The sequence below is a fragment of the Microtus ochrogaster genome, unplaced genomic scaffold, assembly GCF_000317375.1.
Source record: "Microtus ochrogaster isolate Prairie Vole_2 unplaced genomic scaffold, MicOch1.0 UNK44, whole genome shotgun sequence".
Lineage (NCBI taxonomy): Eukaryota > Metazoa > Chordata > Mammalia > Rodentia > Cricetidae > Microtus > Microtus ochrogaster.
The window spans coordinates 2122730-2136989 of NW_004949142.1; the positions used below are offsets into that span (position 1 = coordinate 2122730).

At 38.0% G+C, this 14260-nt stretch overlaps 1 protein-coding gene across 7 annotated transcripts in view; it reads left to right on the top strand.

Moving 5' to 3' along the window:
* Positions 1–14260, top strand: part of Gpatch8 (G-patch domain containing 8) — a 73911-nt gene that overhangs the window by 10381 nt on the left and 49270 nt on the right. For 2 of the 7 annotated variants that reach the window (XM_013354434.2, XM_005369103.3), the window contains exons 2-4: positions 3182–3256; positions 10004–10021; positions 13507–13579. Coding sequence is in view for 1 of the 7 variants with exons in the window: in XM_005369102.3 (XP_005369159.1) it covers positions 3182–3256; positions 13507–13579 (148 nt within the window). In the remaining 6 variants the exon portion in view is untranslated. Of the gene's footprint in view, positions 1–3178; positions 3257–4234; positions 4270–10003; positions 10022–13506; positions 13580–14260 lie in introns of those variants that run through there. The other 5 variants (XM_013354438.2, XM_005369102.3, XM_013354437.2 and 2 more) reach the window with 4 other exon arrangements.

Here is a 14260-nt window from a genome sequence, read left to right on the forward strand (position 1 = left end):
TAGACCAGGCTGGTCTCGAACTCACAGAGATCCGCCTGCCTCTGCCTCCCGAGTGCTGGGATTAAAGGCGTGCGCCACCACCGCCCGGCTCAGGCACATCCCTGAGTTAAGAGGCCAGCCTGATAAAGCAAGTTCCAGGACACATAGGGCTGTTTCACAGAGAAACCCTGTCTCAAAAAACCAAAAGCAAAAAGGAATTTTAGTTGGTGAGAGCAGGGAAAGACAGAGACATCTGTGTAATATACTTACTAGCCAGAATCAAGTTAAAGGTAGACTAAGAGGCATGTCAAAATTAAAATCAATTTAAACTTGGCGCACACCTCATCTAGATGGAAAAAAGTCAGATGGTTACAGCCTTGTTAATAATTCATATGATCATTCATCAGGAACTTAAGACCTGGGCCGGCTATGGTTTAGCCAGTGAGCTGGCTGGGAAGCCTGGTGACCTGAGTTTGATTCCCCAGAACCTACAGTTGTAGGCTTTTCCTTTTGGGCCACCAACCAGTTCCCAAATCATGACACAGAGACTTACTATAAGTTTTGAATGCTCGGCCCAGTTTAGGCTCACTTCTGACTAACTCTTTTAACTTAAATTAACCTGTTTATTTTTCTTTTGCCTTGGAGCCTTTTTATCTTTCTGTACGTTCTACTTTGTCTCCTGGCTGGCAGCTGCCTGTCAGCCCCAGACACCTCCCTCTTTCTCTCCTCCTTCTCTCTTGAGTTTAGATTTCTCCTATTTATTCTCTCTTCTGCCACTCCTGCCTGTCCCTCTTCTGCCTAGCTATTGGCTGTTCAGCTTTTTATACCAATCAGGTACCTTAAATAGGCAAGGTAAAAACAGCAATGAAGCACAATTAATAAAAGCTCAGAAATTGGGGTTCAACCTGAAGATCCAAAAAGTAAACAGCTACTGACTCTTAACTTGACCTCAATCCAAAAATGGCAATCCTGCCTTTAGGAATCTCAGTAGGAGACTATATCTGAGAGTTGTCTTCTCCGTTTTACGTTCCTGTCTAGGGCTGGGATTAAAGGCATGCACCACTGTCAATAAAGGTATCCATCACCCAGTTTCTATGATAACTAGTGTGGCTACTGGATTAAGGTGTGTGTGTTACCATAATCTGGTCTGTAAAGATAACCAGTGGGGCCAGGAGGTTGGCTCATGCCTTTAATCCCAGCACTGGGTGGCAGAGGCGGGTGGATCTCTGCGTTCAAGGCCAGCCTGGTCTACAAGAGTGAGTTCCAGGACAGGCTCCAAAGTTACAGAGAAACCCTATCTCGAAACCCCCCCCCCCAAAAAAAGCTATCTTTAGGCAGTCTTTATTCATTAAAATACAATTCAAATGTCACTACACAGAGCGTATCTTTTTATAATTAAACAAATGGGGCTGGAGAGATGGCTCAGTGGTTAAGAGCATTGCCTGCTCTTCCAAAGGTCCTGAGTTCAATTCCCGGCAACCACATGGTGGCTCACAACCATCTGTAATGAGGTCTGGTGCCCTCTTCTGGTCTGTAGACATACACACAAGACAGAATATTGTATACATAATGAATAAATAAATAAATATTTAAAAAATTAAACAAATGCAGCATAAACAGAAGTAACACTTTTACACAGCTAAAGTAATATTCCCCAGCACAAAGAAATGTAACACATCTTTACATAGTTAAAATAGTCTAAAAAAAAATAGTCTACAACAAGTGGAGAGAACCAGCTTCCAGTTACCCTCTAACCTCCACACAAGGTCTGTGATTACTTGCCCCCCACAGCATATGTGAAAGTGAGTGCTTGTGAAAAAATATACACACACAAATAAATAAAATTAACTAAAACTACTAAAAACTAAATGAATAAAAACCACTTGGGGGTAGGCGTGGTGATTCATGCCTGTAAGAGACCCAGCACTCAGTGGTAGAGGCAGGAGGATCTTTGTGTGTTGGAGGGTAGTCTGGTTTATATATCAAGTTTCAGGACCAGCCAAGACTAAATAGAAAGACCTTGTCTCAGAAAAGAAAAAAGAAGCCGGGTGGTGGTGGCACACGCCTTTAATCCCAGCACTTGGGAGGCAGAGGTAGGTGAATCTCTGTGAGTTCAAGGCCAGCCTGGTCTACAAGAGCTAGTTCCAGGACAACCTCTAAAGCTACAGAGAAACCCTGTCTCGAAAAACCAAAAAAAACCAAACCTGACTTTGAGTCCACTGACTTTGATTATAATGTTAGTGGTTTTTTTTGTTGTTGTTGTTTTGTTTTTTCAAGACAGGGTCTCTTTGTGTAACAGCCCTAGCTGTCCTGGAATCCTCTTTGTAAAACAGGTTGGCCTCAAACTCACAGAGATTAACCTGCCTTTGCCTCCTGAGTGCTGGGATTAAAGGCCTGCGCCACCACCGTCTGGCACAGTCAGTGTTCTTAACTACCGAGCTACCTCTCCAGCTCCAGACATAGACTCTTAAAGTTTTTTCATTTTGTTTTGTGTGCCTGGCTTCCTTTCACTGTTTCTTCTTTTCTTTTTGTTATTTACCTGTGCTGGTGGTTGAACTTAGGGTCTTGTGCATAGTAGGCAACACGTGTGGTTGTTTGAGTCAGGATTTCTCTCTGTGGCCCTGCTCCCATGGAATTCACTCTGGCCTCAAATTCTGACATCTGCCTGCGTCTGCCTCCCAAGTACTGGGATCAAAGGCATGTGCCAGGTCTGCTAGGCAACTTTTTTTTTTTTTGAGACAGGTTTCTCACTAGGCAACTTCTTTATCAGCGAATTATTGTTTTTACTCTAAGTTGTTCTATTTACCAATAGAGACTTGGGCGTCAGATGTTGGGGTGAAAACCTACAAGATCAGAGAAGCTGAGAAGCAACCAGCTGACCTTTTTTTTTTTGGCCAGAATCCAGCAAGAGAGTGTCTCTATCCATTCCAACAAAAAAAGCCCAAGAAAGTCCTTCCCTACTGCTTCCTGTGCAAATCTCTGTTCATCTTCCTGGGTTCTCCATACTCTCTATGGCTAATTTTTGTCAGCTAGTCGTTGGCTCTGCCCTGATCCAAGGTTAATTTTATTAACACAGTCTTGAAGCTTCACAGTTTGATCAATTGCGCAACAAATTAAACTAACTTGTAGTTAGTTGGCTAGATTATCAGTCACTTTAGTATTAATTACTTTTGAAAAATAACTGCAGGTTTTTTTCCCCCAGGGTAATCACTTTGATCAGTATGAAGAAGGACACTTGGAGATTGAACAAGCATCCCTCGACAAGCCTATCGAATCGGTAAGATGACCCGTGCATATTTTGGGTCTTAGCCAGTTAGATAGAGCTCGTGTGACACTTGACATGAGTGAAGTTAAACTTAGGACTAATAGCGCAGTTGAGAGCCGTTTTCTTGCATGCTCTGCAGTAATCAGGTGGAGTTTTGGATGTGGTTTAATAATGTTGGGAAATCAGTGTAAAACAGAAAAAAGTTAGGATTTAGTGGAAAAATATCATTTTGGCCCATATTAAGCTTTGCTAAAGATAGAAAGTTGGGTGTAGTGTTTTTGTAAATTGAATAAAGGAGTAAAATGTATTTTGATCCTTTAATCCTTTCTGGGCAGAATAATCATGTGTGAGATGCTCCAGTGGAAGCAGTTAAGACGTAGCAAACTGTTAGACCTTGTGAGACGTGGTGGGCTTAGTCTCGGTCACTTAAGAAATATTTACTGGTTTTGTTTTGTTTTGTTTTTTCAGGTCAAGCTAGTTAATTTGTCTTCTTATACCTCTTAGTCTATGATGTTAATAATACCAAGTCATAGAACACGGAGATTTATTTTTCTCTGTCTCTTAATTTAAAAAAAAGTTTTAAGTTTTGAGCATTTAAAAATTTTAAAATAACTATCCATTGTTAAAGTATCTAAACTTGTTATTATCAGCATTTAAAATTCATGCTTACATTTCCATACTTAAAAGGATTTCATTGAAGCATTGGTAAAGTTTGAATGGATAAAAGATCAAAAAGGGAGTCCTAATTTTATATCCGTCAAGATAGAGTCCCTCCCTGTAAGAAACACTAGCTTTCTTCCCTTCTGTGAGATAACAAAGCAGTTAAGAAAGGATAGACAATTTAGCTTTTGTTTTCAAAACTATAACATAGTAAAGGATCAACATATATTTATGTTCCTAATTAGGTTGGTGTTGTGTGTGTTTGTGTGTGTGTTTAGATGTTTACAGAAATTTACACAACTTGGGGTGTTCGACATTTTTCTTCCACAGCAGTTGGCCCATATTAGCTAAGCAGCCATGATCTGGTTTGTATTGCACGGTCTGCCTTTTTTTAATTTCTTCTCTAGGGTTTCTTTCTCCCCCACCTCCCCTTCTTATTTCTGTCTTTCTGGTCCAGTGAACACTGCATATAGTACTTTCTGTCTTAATGTGCTGGCATGATGCTAGACTAGGCATGGCAGTAATTGATGGCGCATGTGATAATGCTGCAGAGGGAGAGTTCGTATCTGATAATGTGCTGAAAGTCTAGTTTGATATTTTAACATAAGATTAAAATGCCACGCCCATTTTGCTAAGTTAAAACTCACCAAGGTATGTATAGGCCTTGTTCTGTATCAGAGATTATCATCAGGCAGAATTTTATAATGAGATCCATAGGCAAAATGCATGGTTTGTATTAGAAAATAATTTAGTTTTCCATTTTAATTTAAAAATATTTTTTTGTGTCAGAGTTTTAAGAACAAATTACTGGTAATAACTCCCCAGCATATATTCTGTGAGGCACATGGATAAACTATTTCTGTTGAGCATATTGACTTGTCAATATTAGGAAGTTTAATTAGCCTGAGTCTGTAGCCTGGTTCACTGTACCCAATGAAAAAAAATTTTTTTTTTTAAAAAAACATTGACCTTTAGTATTTTTAAATCCTGTGTAGGTCCACATTGTAAATTTTTTTAATCTGTTTTTGTGACATGAAACTAATGATACTGTTTCCTCACAGTGCCCAGGATTTTTTTCTTGGACATGTCGTATTTATAAGCAAAGCACTGTGACAAGACAGTCTGCTTGTGTAATCTCTGCCCAGTAATCTCAGTGAGTAAGAGTAGAACCGGCTTAAGTCTTGTTTATTAGATAATGTTAATCTTCTCCATTTAAAGTAACAAATGATATTGTGCTCAGACTGCATCTTTACTTTTAAAAATAAATGTGTGGTCAGAGACATATATATTTTATTGAATTATAGTTCTAATGATAAAATATTTTTCCATAAATATGCACATTAATTGCGAATTGGTAGTTTAATAGTAGGAAGACCTTTGAAGGATGCATTGTGTTAAATAGAAGTAGGACTCAAAAAAAGAAAAGAAAAGAAAAAAGAAAAGTGGGACCCAGAAAACAAAGGGCTTTATTTCTGCTACCTAATCATTTGGAAATAAAATTTAAAGTTTTAAAAGAACTTCTACATGATTGATATCAAAGTAGGTAGTGCTCCTTCTCGTCCAAAGGCAAAAGTTCCCTATCATCTGAATGCCCACCAGATAATAAGATGTGTTTACTTACAGGGCTGGCTGGCTATCTCAGGCTATTTTGTTCTGAGGGGGAATGTTGCTTCTAACACAGAAAGAGCCTCTGCTGAATCAAAATCTTTCTCTGCAGCAATATCTTGAGAGGTGCTGACTGTTTTGCTACAGCATGCAACTCGAAAGTGGCTGGGAATACACAGCTTTGGGAGTCTACAGATCATTGCAGGAGCTAAAGTTGTAGTCATTGAAATAAGTAAGAACAGTAATCTGCAACAGAGGATAACTATGGAGGTCTGCCCAGGTTTGTGTCAGGAATATCCCTGTATGAAGGGCTATTATGAGTATGGAATTAAGGCTATTTGTTTCATAATAGAGCATATTTGATACAAACCAGCAAAACGTGAAATGAGACTCAAAGAGATGCTAATAAATTATACATTAAGCAATCTTCTGAATTCTGGATCTGTTAGTGAGATGATACAGTTATTCAGTTTTAGTAGGCCAGTGTTAAAATGAAAATCTAAGATTCATAAATTATTTCATAGATTTACTATCTAGTTTTATTTTCATTTATTTCAACCAATAATATATCCTTGTAGTCAAGAGTAAACATTTTCTATGAAAATTAGAATTGGTAGGTAATTGGTTATCTGATTTATGGTGAGAAGAAAATAAAACATTTTTTCTTTACTGAAAACAACTTTTTTAGTATGAACTTTAAAAGTTGTTAGTTTATAAGATTTTTAAGTTCAGGCCATGATTACAATTTTAATCACTTAAAATATTTGGAAAGCTAAATGTAATCTAAAGCTATAGTCCAATCTTAGGTTCTATTATAATTATAAGAATAAGATTGATTATAATTATAATTATAAGAATTATCTAAGGATTTAGTGGTACAGGTATAGTTTAGGATATATGGTTCTTTATGACCTTTATCTTAGTTTGAAGGTGATAAACAACATGGGATAATATAAGTTGGACAAAAGACCAAATGCCTACATCATATATTTGAAAAGATGCTGTCATTAATACAGTTGTACCTATGTACCAAGTACAACTGTTCCTTAGCCATTAGTTGCTTTTTTGTTCTACCTGATTAAAATCTTGACTTTAGGAATTGTCAGATTGAGTGGGTTTTAAAAATTAGTGTTAAGTTTTCAAACTCTGATTGCCAATGTTTAGTTTACTTATCTAAGGATTTAGTGGTACAGGTATAGCTAGAGTTTTGTTCTATTGCATATCTGTTTAGATCTGTGGACTCCACTAGTTCCAAAATGTAACTGTGAGACTGCTAATTTGACTCTTAGCAGTGACTTTATGTGGACTGCACAATAAACAATATGCTTCTTGGAGCTGAATGGTGTAGCATTACTATATGGCTTTTCTCTCTAGTCTTCATTTGTCATCTGTAGTGAGCTATAGATTTTTTCATTTGGGGAATTTTTACAAATTTGTTCTTTGCATGGGTTCACCTGGTAGCATTGGTTCTTGCTTATAGAGTCTCTGATACACAATCAGCAAAGCTTACAGCCCACTCAAGAGACCAATTTTGTCCTGCTGAAAATGGGCTAAATTTTATAAACTGAATGTGGTTGTCAACTAAAAGAAAATTGAGTGTGGGATTAATATTTATCTAATCACTGATATATCAGAAGTGTAGTTTTCTATTGATATGAAATTCTATTTTTTAGTATCAAAATTTTCTAGCCCCTTGCACTAAAATAATTTTTTATCTGTGTTTTGTCAGGCTCCTATCATACTTGATGGTGGTGTTGCCAAATAGTCTTTGTCACTGTGGTGGTGTATGGTAACATGGAGCAGAGAACAGTTCCTGGGAAGCTTTTGTACTTCATGTTTAATTAATATATAAAAAATTTGAGGACCATCAAAAATAGTTAAAGAAGTTTTTGTTAGTTTGCTTTTTTAATGTTATTACATTTTAAGCAAAGTGGTAGTTACTTATAAAGTACTTCTTGCTTTTGAAGATCTCCCATTTGAAAACTCTCACATAATAGGCAGGAACACATGTCGGTAGTTGAGATTTTTTTCTTTCTTCTTCTTCTCCTCCTCCTCCTCCTCCTCCTCCTCCTCCTCCTCCTCTTCTTCCTCCTCTTCTTTTTGTTTGTACGTAGTTTTTCAAGAATGGATTTCTCTGTGTAAGAACCTTGGCTATCCTGGAACTTGCTTTGTAGGTCAAGCTAGCCTTGGACCCACAGAGATCTGCCTGCTGGAATTAAAGGCGTGTGCCACCATGCTTGGTGGTAATACATGATTTTAGCTTATGTTTTAATTTTAGAAATAGAAAACCAAAATAAGTCAATGGATATAATTTTGTTCCCCTTCCCCCCACAAAATGGGTTTTCAGTTCAGCTGAACATTTGAACACAGTAGGACTTCATTTTCAGCTGAAGAACATTTATAGCTGCCATTTTGAAGCTCAGCTCTGGAAACTGAATCAGGTAGAAAATCATGGTTGTGTATCCTCCTTAAGAAAAATTCATTTACCTTATTTCTTAGCTTAAAAATGAAATTTCTTGTAATACTTTTTTTTAATTTATTTTTATTTATGTGCATTGGTGTTTTGCCTGTATGTGTCTGTGCGAGGGTGTCAGATCTTGGAGTTACAGACAGTTCGAGCTGCCACGTGAGTGCTGGGAATTGAACCTGGGTTTGTTTTTTTTTTTTTTTTTTTTCCAAGACCAGCCAGTGCTCTTAACTGCCGAACCATCTCTCCAGCCCTCCTTGTAATTCTTACATGTACATTTAAGTTGTAAAAAGCCTAGTCTATTACCACCACATATTTTTGTGATTGCATTATTTGAAAAGACTAAAAAAGTTAAATTTTGTTTTTGTAAAATAATTTAAAACAAATTATATCTACATGTAGATATTAGACTTTTTCTTTTTTCTTTTCTTTCTCTCCCTTTCTCTCTTCCTCTCCTTCCCTCTTCCTACCAACATTGTCTCCCTGTTGTCCTTGCCAGTATATAGCTTAAGATGGCTTTGAACTCATGGAGATATTGCTTTAACCTCCCAAGTTCTAGGATTTTTGGCATGAACTACCACACGTGGCCAGTTTGTTGAGATCATTTCTTGTTGACTTCAGGTTCAATAGGAAGTCCTTGGATCTCTAGTTTTCTCCCTCTGAGTGGGATTATAGGCACATGATATACCTTTTTTTTTTCTTTTTGAGACAGATCTCGCTATTATGTAGCTCTGACTGTCTGTACTCACTGTGTGTAGATCAGACTGGCCTTAAACTCAGAGATCCATCTGTCTCTGTCTCGCAAGTTCTGGAATTTAAGGGGTAAGCCACCGTGCCTGGCTTTCTCTTACTTTTTGGGGGTGGAGAGGTTCAAGACAGGGTTTCTCTGTGTTGCCTTGACTATCCTTGAACTAGTTCTGTTATTATCACTTTATTTTGTTTTATTGAGACAGGGTCTCCTTAGGTAGCCTTGACTGTCTTTGGAACAGGACATGTCCTGTAGACCAGGCTGTATGTACTTGAACTGAAGAGACCTGGGTGCTTCTGCATCCTGAGTGCTGAGAGTAAGTGTGTGCTACCACTCCTGCCCTTGTTTCTCTTCTTTTTTTTTTCTTTTTAAATTTATTCTTCAGGCTGGAGAAATGACCCAAGTGGTTAAGAGTGAGTATTGTTGCAGAGGACTCAAGTTGATTCTCAGCACCCACATCAGGGAAGCTCATAGCTGCCTGTTAACTTCAACTCCCTGGTGTCTGACACTCTGACCTCAGGAACCTGCAGATACACACACACACACACACACACACACACACACACACACACACAAATATTAAAAAAAAACTTATTCTTTGACAATTTCTTATAGGTATACATTATGTCTTGACCACAGCTACCACCGCTTGTTTATTTTTCTTTTTGGTAGGAGATCATACTGAATAATTCCGTGGAGAGCCACACAACAGCTTTTCTTCCAAAAACAGGTAGTCTGAAGTGATAGGAGAGGCCCAGGTTCCCTTTATGAGTTACTCATTTACTTGAGTCTGGTGGGAGTTGCATCTACAGTTTTGTTGTCTATTTTAGTCAGAAGACCTCAGTGGCATATTCAATAGTTTATAGCCTCAAACATTCCGTTCTCTGCTCCTGCTCAGAAAAGTTGAGAAGTTAGAACCGTTTAACATTAGGCTTCAGAAGAGTGACACCACTGCCATTCCCTGTCAGCAGCTTTCCTCAGAGGTGACAGCCGGCCTCTTGAGTGGCGTTGTAAAAGTGCTAATGTGTATGACCCTAAACTTTTCTTTTTCTCCCTTTAACATTTGCTTTTCCTTTCACTGTTGTCAGTCACAACACGCTGCTCTTGAATCTCTCAGCTGGTCTTGACTCGTGGTTTACTTATGCTTTCAGTCTTCTTTAATAAATACATTACTTGCAAGCAGTGAATTGAAAACAAGACAAAAAAAATAAAAATAAAGCGACCATTAGTGATCGGACAGTTTCTTACTTTGTGTTACATTTAACTGTTCTTTTGACAGCCCAGTTTTTAAAGCCAGGTTCGTATGGAAATGCTTTCACTCCACTTGCACTGCTTTTGGAAATAGCATACTGCTTCATCTGTCTGTTTATTTTAGTGCGTTCATAATATAACACGTCAGCATAATGTCTCATCTCATGGGCCAAAGACTGAATTCAAAACAAAACAAAAACCACAGATCACAGTGAATGGGGGAGGGACAACAATTTTTGTCAGCATTTTTAATACATAAATCTTTGTGCCAAACAAATACAGTTACAGCATTAGGATAGCAAGGGAATAAACAATGATAAACTGAAATGGTTTAGTTACTAGGTTTTTTGGCTTTTTTTTTTTTTTTTTGGTAAGATCTCACAGTTTAGTCCTGTCACTGAACTGAAGGTGATCCTCCTTTCTTAGCCTTATTGTTGCTAGGATTATGAGGAGTGTGCCACCATGTCAAGCTCCACTACATGATCTAAGAGTCATTTTGTTATCCTTGTCATTTCTAGAGGTACATATATTTTTTTGGTAGTAGGAAAATAAGAGTTGTTCTTGTTTTTGTTTTTTGCTAATCTTAGCTTTCATATATTTTTGTTTTAATTTAAAAAGTTTTGAGGTGATATGGCTCAAACCTGGGCCTCACACTGCTAGGCAAATATTGTGCAGCTAAACTAAATCCCTAGGCCTTTTTTATTGTAGCCCAGGTTGGTTTTAAATTTGTTAGATAGCTAAGGATGACCTTGAATTTCCGATCTACTTGCAGTCTGACTCTACCTCCCTAGTTCTAGGATTAAAGATGTGATTCAATATGATTTGCCATTTGCCTTTTTTTTTAACTTTAAAAAATAATGAAGTTATTTATAAGTAGTTGGGCGAGATAATGCTTTTCTTAGTAGTGTAGGAGAGAAGAGAAACAGAAACAGTGTTCAGCTAAGATTTTGTGATATTTAATAATGTGAACATGATCACTTGGGGTTGCATACAGACTTGTTTCCTAATTCTATTTTTAGCAAAAATAATTTCTAGTGGCCTTTTAATATACCATATTTTATATGTGTGTGTGAATATACCACATATCGCAATAGTTTCTTTTGTTTTAAAAACAGCTTTGTATTGTTTGCTTCCACGTTTTGTTTTTTCAAAACACCTTGGAGCCCCATAAAATTAAGTACTCCAGGCATGGTGGTGCACTTGGAAGGCTGAGGCAGGAATATCACAAGTTCCAGGCTATCCTGGTAGGCTGCATAGTGAGACCTATCTAGAAAAAGGAAAATCACAAAAGAAGTATCTTGAGGGCTACCAATAATTCAGTTGGTAGAGTATTTGCCTAGTGTGCATGAAGCTTTAGGCTGTCTTTCCAGCACTATATAAACCAGGTATGGCGATGCATACCTGTAATCTCAGCCCTGCCTAGCTAGATACAGGAGAATCAGATGTTTAAGGGTATATAGCAAGTCTATGACCAGCCTAAGATAATGAGATCCTTCCTGGGAAATCAAAGTCTGGTTTCTCACCTTCACTGGTAAAATAGCCATCACTCAGCTCAGCTGCATGTTGTCCTAAATTTGTAGAAGGAAATTTGTAGTGATATTTCATTTGTATTTTAATAAATAAACCTTGCCTGAAGTTCAGAGAGTATAACAGCCCCACTGATCAGCCTTATAGACCAAGCAGTGGTGACACACACTTTATTCCCAGTAGCTATACTATTTTCCATAGAGACAGGGTGGTAGTGGTGTACATTGTTAATCCCAGCACTATGGGGAATATAAAATGGGAGGTGGCAGCTCTCAGACTCAGTCTCAGTCTCCTTCTGAGATTCTGGAGGCAGGATCACCATTTCAGACTGAGGTAGAGGTAAGAGTCAGTGGTTGGCTGTTTTATTTTTTTGACTTTCAGGTTGAAACCCAAAATTGATCTCTGGGTTTCTATTAATTGTGCTACAGAAATTGTTCTTTTAAGAAAAATAAAAAGACTCCATGCGGTGGTGGCACACACCTTTAATTCCAGCACTCAGGAGGCAGAGGCAGGTGGATCTCTGAGTTTGAGTTCAGCCTGATCTACAGAGTGAGTTCCAGGACAGCCAGGGCTACACAGAGAAACTCTGTCTCCAAAAACTGAAAACAAAATGAAAACAAAAATGAAAGAAAGAGCCGGGCGGTGGTGGCTCACACCTTTAATCCCAGCACTCGGGAGGCAGAGGCAGGCAGATCTCTGTGAGTTCGAGGGCCAGCCTGGTCTACAGAGCTAGTTCCAGGATAGGCTCCAAAGCCACAGAGAAACCCTGTCTTGAACCTCCCCTCCCCCCCAAAAAAAGAAAAGGAAAAAGCAAGTAGATATTTACAAGGCTTTTTAAGTTGATTTCAGGTATAATAAAATTTATTTCAGATGATAGAATTAGATTATGTTTATAAATTACTTGAACTATATATTGAAGATTTTTTTGGTTTATTTTAATGTGTGTGTGGTGCTGGGTATTTTAGCCTGGTGTGTTTTAGGCAACTGCTCTTCCTCTGAGCTACAGCCCAGCCTTTAGCTTTTTTCTGGATTAGTAGCATTTTCCCCCGTGGTGTTTAGTGGTTCTTTAGCTTAGTCTTGTTGCTTCCACAACAGTTTTTAAAAGTAGAGAATTAAACAGAGGGCTCTGAAAGTTCTGATTTCTTGATTTCATACAGTAGCTGACATTTAATTGTTGTTTCTAGTATCTTTCATATGATTTTCATTGAAATACTGTTTCCAGATGAGACATTATGTATGTTGACCCCACATGCACTAATGGTTCTTTACTGTTGACTTATTGCTAGGCCTGTTTCATTCTAACATCTTAGCATTTTTGTTAGACTACACGTTGAAATGCATCACTCAGTCTGTGCTTGAGCTCATTTTATTTTTTGTTTACTCAATTTAACTTCTTGTTTTACTAACCTCAATGTTTTCAGTTTAATATTGGCTGCATGCTGGTTATATTTATATGTTATATATATAAAAGCCAATCAAGCATAGCCTGGATTTGGTGGTTGTCTCCATTTCTCGTGCTGGGGGTAGCCTTACACTTACAACTTACTTTATATCATGAAAGCCTGACACATAAACAAAATAACTAAACACAATGCAGATTTTCTTTTCTTTTCTTAAAAAAAAAATTCTTAAAGTGGTGCTGTCTAGGTGGTGGATATGATCGTACCTTGATTTTATGCTTTTTAATGTTAGTTTTAAAACTTCATAAGTGGATTCTCCCCCTTTTTCCTTCCCCCCTTTGTCGTTTTAAAGTGTTATGTACAGAAGTTGCCCAGCACACTATCAGAAAGGACCCTTTCCCATATGTTCTTCCCATATAAAATACTAGCCAGCATTTCTTTTTACATTAATGTCCCTTTTACTGGGCACATTTACCCTTTTATTAGCACCTTTTTGCATGCATATATGTAGAATTATCTCGTCATCACCTATTTTAATGCCACTAGGAAGGGAAGAATATATTATTGGAATATTTTTGGTTTGTCTCTCTGTTCTGTCTGTCAGGATAATATTGGACACCGCTTACTCCAGAAACATGGGTGGAAGCTGGGCCAGGGATTGGGAAAATCTCTTCAGGGTAAGTTTTTTAAATTTACCAAAATGAATGAAAACATTGTTTATGAAACAAATCTTGTTTCTAGATAAATTTGTTGTCCTTTTAAACAAGATTTTGGCTTCTCCCATCCTCTCCCCTACTAGAACAGTCTGGTTTTCCTACAACCTTAAGTCATTGTATAGCCTCAGTATTTGCCAGTAATTGGTGAGAATGAGTTGCTGTGTCATTAAAACGTACAGGACTATACATAATATGGATGGCCCAACCTGTTTGGATTTTGTGTGTGTAGAGGCAATAATGGTGCTAGAAGAAAATACATTATTCAGAGTGTTCTCTTTATGCCTTTCAGTGATCCTTTATGTGGCTACTGTATTGTAAAGAACCCTTCAACAGCCAGGTTTAACTTTTGTCCTCCTAAGCTTTCCCTGAAGCTGGTGACTTTCCTGTGACTTTTTTGCTTTGTGATCAGAGTAGATGTAGTGGTGGAGAGGAAAATTAGCCTGCATGAAATGTAAAAGGAAAGAAGAAATTTCCTAGGACTGTCCAAGCCGAGGCTATTTCTCCGATGTAGACAGGCTCTGGATAATGTATGGTTTAAAGTTTCTGTTGTAGCCAGGCGATGGTGGCGCACTCCTTTAATCCCAGCACTCGGGAGGCAGAGGCAGGTGGATCTCTGTGAGTTCGAGGCCAGCCTGGTCTACA